This window comes from Perognathus longimembris, chromosome 17, assembly GCF_023159225.1.
Source record: "Perognathus longimembris pacificus isolate PPM17 chromosome 17, ASM2315922v1, whole genome shotgun sequence".
NCBI lineage: Eukaryota > Metazoa > Chordata > Mammalia > Rodentia > Heteromyidae > Perognathus > Perognathus longimembris.
In genome coordinates this window covers 34714757-34726779 of record NC_063177.1, presented here as the reverse complement: position 1 = coordinate 34726779, position 12023 = coordinate 34714757, and the positions used below count along the sequence as shown (strand labels likewise).

The 12023-nt window shown below is 47.5% G+C and overlaps 1 protein-coding gene across 1 annotated transcript; it reads right to left on the bottom strand.

The window, feature by feature from the left end:
- Positions 1–620: 620 nt before the first annotated feature.
- Phb1 (prohibitin 1) lies at positions 621–11159 on the bottom strand. Its single transcript, XM_048365992.1, has 7 exons — positions 11081–11159; positions 9784–9898; positions 7657–7818; positions 5623–5765; positions 5328–5444; positions 3080–3175; positions 621–1015 (listed from the first exon to the last, which is right to left on the bottom strand). Exons 2-7 carry the CDS (start codon positions 9869–9871, stop codon positions 803–805), a joined length of 819 nt encoding a protein of 272 aa, XP_048221949.1. The 5' UTR covers positions 9872–9898; positions 11081–11159; the 3' UTR covers positions 621–802.
- Positions 11160–12023: the final 864 nt, after the last annotated feature.

Here is a 12023-nt window from a genome sequence, read left to right as displayed (position 1 = left end):
CTTGGAGCAGGGGAATGGGAACTCAGGACGCACTTTGGCAGGCACACTCAGCTCAGCCCAGACAGGATGCAATCCTTCAAGCTGGAATTCCACCGGGTATCTGAGAAGGACCAAGGTGGGGGGTGGAGAGGAAGTCTTCGACAGGACTCACATCTCAGTCCAGGACTCTCTTACTATCCAAGTCCATCTCAGTTTTAGGACTCTGGGGAGCAGCAAAACCAGGCCCACCCACCTCAATAGGGGCAGTCCTTCGCTCCATGCCTTGGCTCATGCACACCTGCTTCCACTGGTTGCACACTTAGAAGGAATCAGCCTTATGGTAAAAGACAAACTACTTCCTCTCTGACCCTCCCCGGCACCTCCTCAGCTCCATCTGTGCAAGAACGGCTGGAAGAACTGAGGGCTGCCTTCTTGGTTCCGCCGCACGTGCCATGGTCCTCAAATCTTCAACAAATGACAGGATGAAGGCTATAGGTATATGTTGGCTGCCAGCTGGGCTCCCCGTCCATCACACACACACTGCCCTGCCTTCTGCCAAATGTCAGTGCCAGCAGGTCCCAAAGGAACCAAAGCCAGTCTGCATAGGCACTTGGCAATTTTTGGTAGATAGATGGATTAAAAAAAAAGTAGATGGACAGGAGAATGAAAGAGCTTCAGTTGATAATTAAAGATTGGAAGTGATTTACTTTTATTTCCTTCATTTTAAGCCAATCATGAAATTTCACAGTGATTTCTGGGGTGCTGCTCAGAATCCTAAGGGCTGGGGCCCAGTTGGCCCGAGGAGGTGCAAGCAGGGCAGGCCTCACTGGGGCAGCTGGAGAAGCACGGACTGCCCCGAAGGCAGGTAGGTGATGTTCCGTGAGCGGGACAGCTGGTATGCAATGTCCTCCGCAGCTTCCAGCTTCCGCAGCTCAATCAGGCCATCGCCGGCCGTGGCCAGAGAGTTGGCAATCAGCTCAGCTGCTTTGGAGTCGCCCTCGGCAGAGATGATGGCGGCCTTCTTCTGCTGCTCAGCCTAAAAAAGTGGAGGTGGGAGGAGACCAAGAACATATTTCAGGGTACTGCATGTCAGGTTGTGGCCTACAGGACCTGGGCAGGTACATCTGCTGGTCCTGAAGACACCTGGGAACTCCTTCCCCTTGTGACTGAGTCAAGCAGCACCCTGTCCTCCTAGTCGCCCTTTTTTCGACACTGTTGGGATATACCTCTCTTGGTCATGTATCTGTCTTACTTCAAAGCCCTCAACCACAGAAGTTCGATTCAGTCAACAATACTGAGTCAGGAGAATCCAAGGCCATGGAAGGAAAGGAGAGAGTTCATCTTTCCCTCTAGTCAAAATAACTTCCATTTAAATGAGCAGAGCTGTGTTGAGGATGGAGCTCAGGAATAAAGCACTTGCCTACCACAAGGCCCTGGGTTGAATGTCTAGCACCATGAAACACACACACACACACACACACACACACACACACACACACACACACACACACCCCTACCATTTAATAGAGCTAAGGTAAGAGCAGTCTACATGTATGAGTCTCTCCCAAGAGGGACTGGATTGTGAACTAGGCTGACTCTGACCAGGAGCCAAATGAGATTTCCTTGGCCTTCCATATTAATACCAACAGGATGATATCTATTTGGCACATATGTGGACTGAGCATCTAGTACCAACAGGCAGTGCTAGACTTGTTATAGGCTCTAGAGACTTGGCAGGCACAGACCAAAACAAGTCCCTGGGGGCTAGGAATATAGCCTAGTGGTAGAGTGCTTGCCTCATATACATGAAGCCCTGGGTTCGGTTCCTCAGCACCACATATATAGAAAAGGCCAGAACTGGCACTGTGGCTCAAGTGGTAGGGTTCTAGCCGTGAGCAAAAAGAAGCCAAGGACAGTGCTCAGGCTCTGGGTTTAAGCCCCAGGACTGGCAAAAACAAAACAAAACAAAACCAAAAAAAGTCCCTGACCACACTGAACTTACATTTTCCAAAATCCAATCTATCCCTATCCCTCTTCTCCCTGATTCTAAGGATTAAAAGGTCTTGAATTGATATTTGTGGTAGCTGGGTGCTGATGGCTGAAGCTTGTTATCCTAGCTACTCAGCGGGCTGAGATATAAGGACAGCAGTTCAAAGCCAGCCTGGGCAGGAAAGTCCTGGAGACTCTTAATCTCTAATAAACTACTGAGAAAAAGCTGGAAGCAGTGCTATGGCTCAAGTGGTAGGGCACCAGCCTAGAACAAAAGAACCTCAGGGACAGCACCCAGGCCCAGAGGTCAAGCCCCATGACCAGCAAAAAAACCCACCAACCTCCCCCCCCCCCCAATACAGTGTGGCTGGGCGCTGGCTACTCAGGAGGCTGAAATCTGAGGATCGTGGTTTGATGCCAGCCTGAGCAGGAAAGTTATGATTCTTATCTCCAATTAATCACCAAAAAGCTGAAAGTGAAGCGGTGGCTCAAGTGGTAGAATACTAGCGTTGAGAAAACAAATAAGGACAGTACACAGGTCCTAAGTTCAAGCCTCAGGAATGGCACATGCTCACATGTACCTATGTGCGCACACACGTGCACACACAGAAAAATGATGAGAACAAAGGGACAGCAAATAAATAACCTTTACAAACATCAGGAAGACCAGGCTTCAATGCAAATACATCGTGTTCTATCACTAACACATCTGGATGGATTTAGCAATAGAAAAAAAAAAGCCAGTGACGATAGCTCATCTGGTGTAACGTTTGATCTTTTCTGCTGTCAGCTTTCACTATATAATCAAGGTTAAAAATGACTTCTCAGTGAAGTTGAAAATACTCTAGGAGTAACATTTTTACTTGTGAGACAGAGTTTTTGATCTTGGGCAAGCGGGGAAAAAAAATGGCCCTTCAGCGATTTAGGAACATTAAGTTCACTGGCCCCCAAAGACTCTGGAACCAATTGCAGGACTAAGGTTCCTTCAACCCCCTTCCGATTATCCCGGAAGAAGAGATGACAGATGATGAATTTCCAGGCCACCCAGCAGATGGGGAAGCCCTGTGTAGGAGAAAGGGAAAGAACTCCTACCATCTGGTTGAACACTCACCTTTTCCACCACAAATCTGGCCCTTTCTGCTTCCTGCTGAGCCACCTGTTTGGCTTCCACTGCTTCTGTGAACTCCTTCCCGAAGGTCAGATGTGTCTAGGGAGATCGAGTGAGCACAAGCTGAGGCAGTGTAATTGCTTAGACAGCATCACTGAGAGGCCTCCCTGGCCGCTGGAAGAGGCCAAAAATGGCTCTAGCAGCTGGAGGCACGGTGAGACATTCTCCTACTCCCATTCCCCAGTCCACACTAAGTTTTACACCTTGGGATCCCAGGGTGCCCACATTGCATTTGCATACCATTCTATCAGTGTGGCCACACCACACAGAACCACTCCTGCCTCTGGATTTTTGACAGGTCTATGGATACCTGAAGGTACCTACTCAATCGACCACTCCTATAGAGAAGACCTGGGCTCGGGGACCTTTACTGCTGACTAGGCTAGTCCCTTTTCAAGGTCTTCGATGCCCTCCTCAAAGACCTAAGGGAGACCAGGTGGACAGCTGAGCCCTTGAGAGAGGAGGATGCCGCCAGTTCCCAGGGATTCAAGGGCCTGATGCTTTCTGCTTATGGATTAACCAGGCCCTTCTCTCTCACAGCACCTCCATCATGACATGGGAAGAGAGAGAAAGTAGAGTGCAAATCATGGCCTTCCCAACATGTGAGAGGTTCTGGTAAAGGGTTTAAAAGAAATGAGGAGGCAGGTAAAACCATTGGTCAGGGCTAGGGTTTAAGTCTGATTATCCCTAGGCCTTCCCTAATCACATAAATAACGGGAGACCTGGAGACCTGGCTGAAGTAGCTGTCTCTAAAGATAGCACCATGGGAACAGACTTCAGATTCCTAACTGCCTAGCCTAGAGCAGCTTACTTCCTCATCCAATTTGAGAAAACAAAAGGAAGACCACTGTTTTAGCTATCAAATGGTATTTGTTTCATTTCCTCCTCTACCTTCCCAATCTCTGCTTTGAAAAAAAATAAGCATAAAAAACATAAGTTCAACCTTCTGAGGAATAAATCCTGGCCCCATGATCTTCCAGAGTTTAAACATTACCCTCCTAACTCTTAAACTGCAGCTGCTCCAATCTGCCTGGTAAATTTCTGGACTCTTGCTCAAAGTTTGGGTAAGAAAATATGATCTTGAGAAATGAAAAATGAACTATATAATTGAGGAATAAAATTTCTTTCTAAAAGGGCCAGCTGAGGGCAGCAAATTCCCCAGGAAATCTAATTTTCTCCTCACGCCTCTTAGATATGGTTTCTTGCGGTCAGCCCACAGTTCCCCAGAATGGAGTATGTGGTCAGAGTCTAGCAGAAATGCCAAGTTTTTCCCTCAGGTTTTTACTTAGTGTGTTCTCACAGCCAAGGTGCTTAGGTTAATAATAAGTGGGAAGAGCCTCAGGCAGGGTTCTTGAGAGTAGCAAAAAGCTGCAGTTTGATGTGCTGCCAGCAGAGGGAGCGCCACATCCTTCTCCTTAGGTGGAACAGAGCCCTTAGGGTGAGCAGGGGGTGTTGAGAATCACTGTTTAAACAGCTGCACAGATGCTGAGGGGAAACCCACCTTTCCTTAGCGATGCACAGGAGAACTGAACAGGAAACACACTACCTCACCACTCGAACAAATCACTCCCAGTGATTTTTCCCAGAGAATCTAGAAACACGACCCCTTCTCCCTCACCTCCTCAACCTGAAATGCTATCCTGCCTGTATTAGTTTCTGCCTGAGTTATGACATCCAATGTCACATAAATACACAGACTATAATGTCTCAAGAGGCTAGCTTACACCTCAGCGATGTCCCCTGCCCCCGATGCCAGGCCTTGGGGAACAGAACCACTCATTTGCACTCTATCACCTTTCAGTGGTAGCTCCCAGAACTCACTTTACTTCAGACCCTGTGCTGGGAAAATCCCAGAGGTCAGTTAAGAAGGGAGCTCTGTGCTACGGAGAAAGACTACCAAGCTATTCTCTGGTCTCTACCAGGCCGTTTCCCTTGGTGCCAAATATGGTTAATAAGGTATTGCTTTCTGGGAAGTTCTGGGGAATACCACAGTTTGGTGGTCACAGACCATCTGGGGAAAACCAGAGGTTATAAAAATGTGTATGGCAGATGGCAGAAAACAGACCCAAGGAGATTGCCTAATACCATCCAGAAATTTCCATTTCACATCTAAACCATGTTTGCCCAGAAATAAGTTAGGTAGCTAAGAAGCAAATGCAGTCCCTTCCTTTTGGCCTGCCCTAGAACTTACCAGTGACACGTCATCGAGGATGAGCCCAAAGGTTGCTGCTCGCTCTGTGAGGTCATCGCTCACCTGCCTGGAGACCAGCTCTCGCTGGGTGATCAGTTCTCCGGCATCGAAGCGAGCCTGGTTTCAAAGGAACACATGGAAAGTCAGTCAGGTTAGTAAAGGAGCAGAAAAGAACCAGGAAACCAACAACTAAACCCTAGCCCCCTTATTGTCTCCTGTCTCCCAACACCCTCAGAGCGCTAGCTATCTCTGGGGCTGTGCCCTGGGCAGGAGGCTGAGGGTCCCACTCACTCACCACCACAGACTTGAGGATCTCCGTGGTGATGGATGGCAGCACACGCTCATCGTAGTCCTCTCCGATGCTAGTGTAGATGCGAGGAAGCTGGCTCGCAACAGGCCGGAAAAGGATGCGCAGTGTGATGTTGACATTTTGCAAATCTTAGAGCAGAAGACAGACACTTGAGTTACTGCTTAATGGTTTCAGTGATGACACCAGCTTCTCGGGACGTCCCGAATGCCCTCTGACAGGGGCAATTCAGGCAATACATTGCCAGCCATGCGATGTTTGGAATACCGGACATCTTTTGTTTGTTTTCTTGCCAGTCCTGGGGCTTGAACTCAGGGCTTGAGCACTATCCCTAGCTTCTTTTTGCTAAAGGCCAGCACTCTACCACTTGAGTCACAGCACCACTTCTGGCTTTTTTCTATATATGTGGTGCTGGGGAATCGAACCCAGGGCTTCATGCATACGAGGCAAGCACTCTACCACTATAGAACATATTCCCAGCCCTGGAATACCGGATATTTTAAAAGGACAAGCTAGTGCCCAGTACTCCAGGCTAAGGCCTTTTCAAGGCCTGGTGAATGTTCCCAAGTCAGAGTCAGCTTTATTAGGTTGGTGTACGTTGGTGGAAATAACAGCACTGACTAGCTAGCCATCCTCAGAGCTGGGGCCTGGGCCCATCTCACCCTGCCAGTTACTATGGTCTGATAGAATTGTAACTAACATGAACACAGATCCTTGGCTTTGAGAATGGGGATGAGGCAGGGATGGTGGGGGAAGCGCATCCTGTAAAAAGAGTAACTTGACATATGGGTTACCACATTCTCATTCTCAAGTCATTTCTTGGTCTGAGAGAAGGTAGAAAGAAAAGCCTGGTGCTTCCGGGATGCAAACAGTTGTGGCAAAAGTTTTAAAGAAAAAGACAGCGGGCACTGGTGGCTCATGCTTGTAATTCTAGCTGCTCAGGAGGGTGAGATCTGAGGATTGCAGTTCAAAGCCAGCTTGGGCAAGAAAGTCCAAGAGACTCTTATCTCCAATTAACTCCCAGAAAACCGGAATTGGTGCTGTGGCTCAAGTGGTAGAGCAACAGCCTTGAGCTGAAGAGTTTAGGGGCAGGAACCAGGCCCAGAATTTAAGCCCCATGACTGGCAGAAAAAAAAAGAGGCTGGGAATATGGCCTAGTGGTAGAGTGCTTGCCTCGTATACATGAAGCTCTGGGTTCGATTCCTCAGCACCACATACATAGAAAAAAGCCGAAGTGGCGCTGTGGCTCAAGTGCTAGCCTCGAGCAAAAAGAAGCCAGGGAAGTCAGGCCCTGAGTTCAAGCCCAGGACTGGAGAGAAAAAGTTGCTTGTTTGTCATCATTTTACGTATCCACCCTACGTGCCAGCACCAACCCTGGCACAATCAGAGAGAGTGAGTATCTGCTAAGAAACGGCATGGAGGGCATTAAATGTTACTTATAGAGGCAATACACCAATGTCCATGTGACCTTCTCTCTGTGTTTACAAATCTCCCCCCAGAACCACATCTGCAAATTCCATTTGCTGCCTGCCCACCTCTGTGAGTGACTGGGGAGAACAGTGACGGTCATTCATTCTGGGCTTACTGGAAACCCAGTGGGACAGGCCAGACGCCAGGCTGTGGGACAGCAATCTGACATCTGCACTGCTGGAAAAGAGGCCGTGGAAAGCAAGGCAAAGGGCAATTCAGCTACAAGGGCCAGAGACTATGCTTTAGATAGTCACTCTGGGGAATAAGAACTGATGGGAAAGGGGCAGCTGAAGGAACAAAAGGCATATTTAAGATTTCTTTAAAATCACATCACCGTAACTCTTACATCTTGTGTATGTCTCTAAGTTTGTTCTGCTATCTGTGTGTACCTTAATGATACATTTCTGTCTATGAACCCATATAAAATTCTCCAGGGCAAACACACTAGGAATTCGTATGATATGAAGTTCAATCTCTTTTGCACCTTGGTGTCCCACAGATGCTTCTGGCATGGCGCCTCTCCACACTTGCTTCACCACAGGCAACACTCACCTTTGCTACCAGTGATGACCGGTACGTTACGTGGCCGAGAGCGGCAGTCAAAGATAATTGGTTTCTGTACCCAAGGGATCAGAAAGTGAGTCCCTTCCCCTACCACAATGTCCTGAACGCCACGGAATCGGTCGAAGATGACAGCTCTGTGCCCAGCATCCACTAGGGAGGAAGGATAACAACAGGTCAGAAAAACTCCTTCACCCTTTAGCCAAAAGAATCTTCCTTTCAAAGATCTCTGCTGTTTTCCATTCATTTATGAAGTTATCCCTCTCCTGCTCTGGATGACCAAACTACTGGGCTCTAGAAGCTTCTAAAAATTTACAAAACTAAACAATGACTTCCTGTCCATGCTTTCTCCTTTTTCTCTTGGTGGTACTGGGGGGAGTTGAACTTGGGGTTTATGGTACTCTGCCACTTCAGACACACCCCATTAAGGTCTCCCACTTATGCCCAAGCTGGTCTGGACCATGATCCTCTTATGTATGCTTCTCAAGACATGGGAAGGGCAGGTATGTGCTACCATGCTCAGCTTTCATTGATTGACTGGGTTTTCACTTTTTTTTGTCTGGGCTGGCCTCTCACTGCTATCCTCCCCAATTCTACCTCCTAAGTAGCTGGAATTTATAGGTATGAGACCACTGCCTGGCTGGCCCATTTATTTTCTTGTCTTCTTATTTTCCTCTTTTTCTTCCTTCTTTATTTGTTTTGTTTTTGTTGCCAGTCCTGGGGCGTAGACTCAGAGCCTGAGCACTGTCCCTGGCTTCTTTTTGTTCAAGGCTAGCACTCTGCCTCTTGAGCCACAGCGCCATTTCCGGCTTTTTTCTATATATGTGGTGCTGAGTAATCGAACCCAGGGCTTCATGTATATGAGGCAAGCACTTTACCACTAGGCCATATTCCCAGCCCTTTCTCTTCCTTCTTTTTTGTGTGTGATGATAGGAATTGAACCCAGGGACTTATGCATGCTAGGCAAGAATTCTTTTTGATTTTCTAATTAACCATCCCACCCCCAACCCCCCACAAACACAATTCCAAGTGACACAAAGATCTTCACTGTCAACTACATGTCTAATGAAGCTCCAATATGACCCAATACTCCCAGTCACTATGGGAATAATGAAATGTAAAAGGCTCCTTCTCGTCTCTCTTGCTATGCAGCCCAGACTGACCTCAAATTGCTGCCCTTCTGACTCTACAAAAAGAGCACTGGGATTACAAGTGGGGGGCATCACATCCAGTATCTTTCTCGTAATAGTTCAGTTTCTCTAAAGTTTTAGGGTATACTGAGCTGTCTTGTTGGTTGATAAATTCAGTGATGGTGACTACTGTCTAGCTGGATAGATCTCATCAAAAGGACCACAGAATCAACATGTGCTGCAAGGCCTGCTCACATCAATAATCCTAGCTACCCAGGGGGCTGAGATTTGGAGGATTGCAGATCAAGCCCAGCTCAGGCAGAAGTTTACTAGACTCCATTTCCAAAATAACCAGCAAAAGCAGGATCGGAGGTATGGCTTAAGTGGCAGGGTAACAACAGAGTTAAGTTCTAGGTTATGACTTTAAACTCCAGTACCACCAAAAAGAACATCTCATATAAGTCAAGCAAGCCTTTCTAATCACATGCTTTCTGTCTTTTCCTCTCTGAACTTCAGATTTGGTCTAAACACCTTCCTTCTGAAAAAGAATCCTCTTGTCCAAAAGCTACACATTAAGTGGTCAATGGTAAAAAGTTACAGAATGTCAGAGTTGGTGTCTTGGTGATAATCTAGTCCAACTCCATTGTTGTAGAAGCTGAGGCCTAAAGAGGCAGAAGCAATTTAACCCAAAGCCACATAGAAAAGGGAAGAAAAGCCAACTTAAACTACTGCCACATCATTCAAAGCTAAGCAATGCATCTCAAATTGACAAAAACAGCTGGAATTACCCTGCCAACAACTGGGTTGGGAAGCCACTTTGAACAATGGCTCTAAGAAAATTGACAATTTATAAGACAGGGCCTCTGATAGCAACAGAACTATTTGTGGGGTGGTACTAGGCAAGTCCTCTTGGCTACAAACACATTCACAAACACCAACTACCATTAGAAGCCTCAAATGAAATCACCCTACATTCCCAGTGCCTCACCATTATATAAGGCAGAGTTTACCACGCCTCCTGCGACGGCTAGGGCCAGGCCGAACTTGCCAATGGACTCAAATAATTTGGCAGCCATGTTTCCTTCTGTTGGACCCACTCACACCTAAGGGGGTAAAAATAAAACAACATAAAACAACTCGATCCCAAATCCTCAGAAAAGGTCAGCTCTGAGCCCCAACATCATTTGTCAAGCTTATTCTTTACTCTGAAGAGCTGTAAATTGCCCCTGGAGGGACACCTAACAAATCTGCATGTCCTGCAAACAGTAAAATTATTTTCCCTCCACTTTTTGCTTGTTCAATTGCTTTGTGTGTATGCGGATACTGGGGCTTGAACTCAAGGTCTAGACACTGTCCGTAAGCTTTTTTGCTCCCTACCACTTGAGCCACACCTTCACTTCCAGTTTTATGGTTGATTAACTGAAGAGTCTCATGGGCTTCCCTACCTGGGCGGGCTTCAAACAAAGATAGTCAGCCTTGGTAGCTAGGATTACAAAGTATGAGCCACTGGCATTCAGTGTGCTTTCCTGCCCCCCCCCCCCCCACACACACTTTTCAATCTCTTGAAGAAAGGAGTCTGAGATACTTGGCTCAATAAGGGTAACAAGGCCTGGGGTTTATACCTATAGAGAACTGAATGCCATCTGAAATGGCTCCTATTTCGTGTGCCATTCTGGATTGGAAAAATGGTGATGATGATAATATATATTAGTAACTGCAAACATTCTTACCTGGGTGCCATCACAACTGATCTATGAAGATTACCACAAACAAAAACATGGAGGGCCACAGAGGTGTTACAGGAGGAGGCCAAGACATGCAAGTAGTAAGTGGCAAGTCGGGATGAAGGCACCCAAAGTCTAACTCTAGAGGGTGGTGAGGCTGAGTTCGCCGTGCCGTGTTTAAAGAATGCCCAGGTATTACGAAAGGCAAGAATTAAACCCACTCTAGCCTTAACTTTGTAATGCCCCGCCCCTACGTCGTCGCGCTCGGTCCCAAACCCTCCTCCCTCCGGCCCGACCCCAACTTCCAGACTCCGCGGGTTCCTCCCCGCTGATTCACCTTCCTTCCTTACCCTTTCCATTTCAATGGCTTCTGGATTTTTCCTCACCCTGCCCCCAAGCACACCTCCCCAAGCCTTTCGCAACTCCTGCCACCTTATCACATCTGCCCTTTCCTCATCCCGCATAAAGTCGACCCACGCATGCACCCTACTCGCCCAAAGTGCGTGTGAAGAGGGCAAAAGCGGGACCGCCGCACGGCTACAGTACCCGCGCAGGTCTCACCTGCTTCCACTCTGACCTCCACATGAATTTTCCCAGTCGTGCGGTACTGCGCGTGCGGCTGGCAGCTCCTCTCTTTCCCCGCCCTCCTCCCAAGACGCGCGTCACCGATTGGTGGTGCTTACCGCGGTGACTTCTGGGAAATGTGGTTTGTGGCCTCCTGCCGGCTCTGAAACTTTCGGTGAATGAACTACAACTCCCAAAATGACCTGCAGCTACTTAGCCCGCTCAGGAAACCCTTATCTCTTTGGTGGCAGACAAGTGGAATGTTGCCGCTAAGCCTTTTGGGAGTTGTAGTTCCTGTGGGGATAAAGGCACGTGCCTGTTTTGTACCTGAGTGAGGGATGATTGCCAGAGGGGCCGCTTAGCCCAGCCAGGATTGTAGTAAATTTATAGTTGGTGAAAGAGTACGGATGGGCACTTTGGACAAAGTTGTGGTGGCACACATAATTGCTGTACTTAGAGACCTTACAGAAGCTAGGGGTCTTACCCTTTTTAAGCCCTGACTAGAACTGTGCTCAAGGTGGTGAGACTTGGATCATCAGAATCAGAGGAACTTAGAAACCATCTGCCAAAAAAAAAAAAAAAATAGGACCTCAAAGAAGAAGAGATTCATTCAAGGTCATGCTCCAAATCGGCAGAGTCCTGATCTTTGGGACACTGTGCGTGGGGGGGGGGGGGGGGGGGGGGGGCTTGAACTCAGGGCCTTCGAACCTCAATCCATTGATCTCAGTCTCTCAAATAGCTAGAATTACAACTGTGAGCCACCAGCACCCAGCACTTCTTTAAAAAACAAAGAAAAAGCAAACAAACAAAAAAAACATTGTATAAGGAAAAGTAGTAAGAATGGTACAAAGAATGCATGTGTATCCTTTCTCCAAGTCACTTATTGTTAGCAATTTGCCTCTTTTCTTTTTCTTTCTTTTTTTTTTTTTTTGGTTATTGT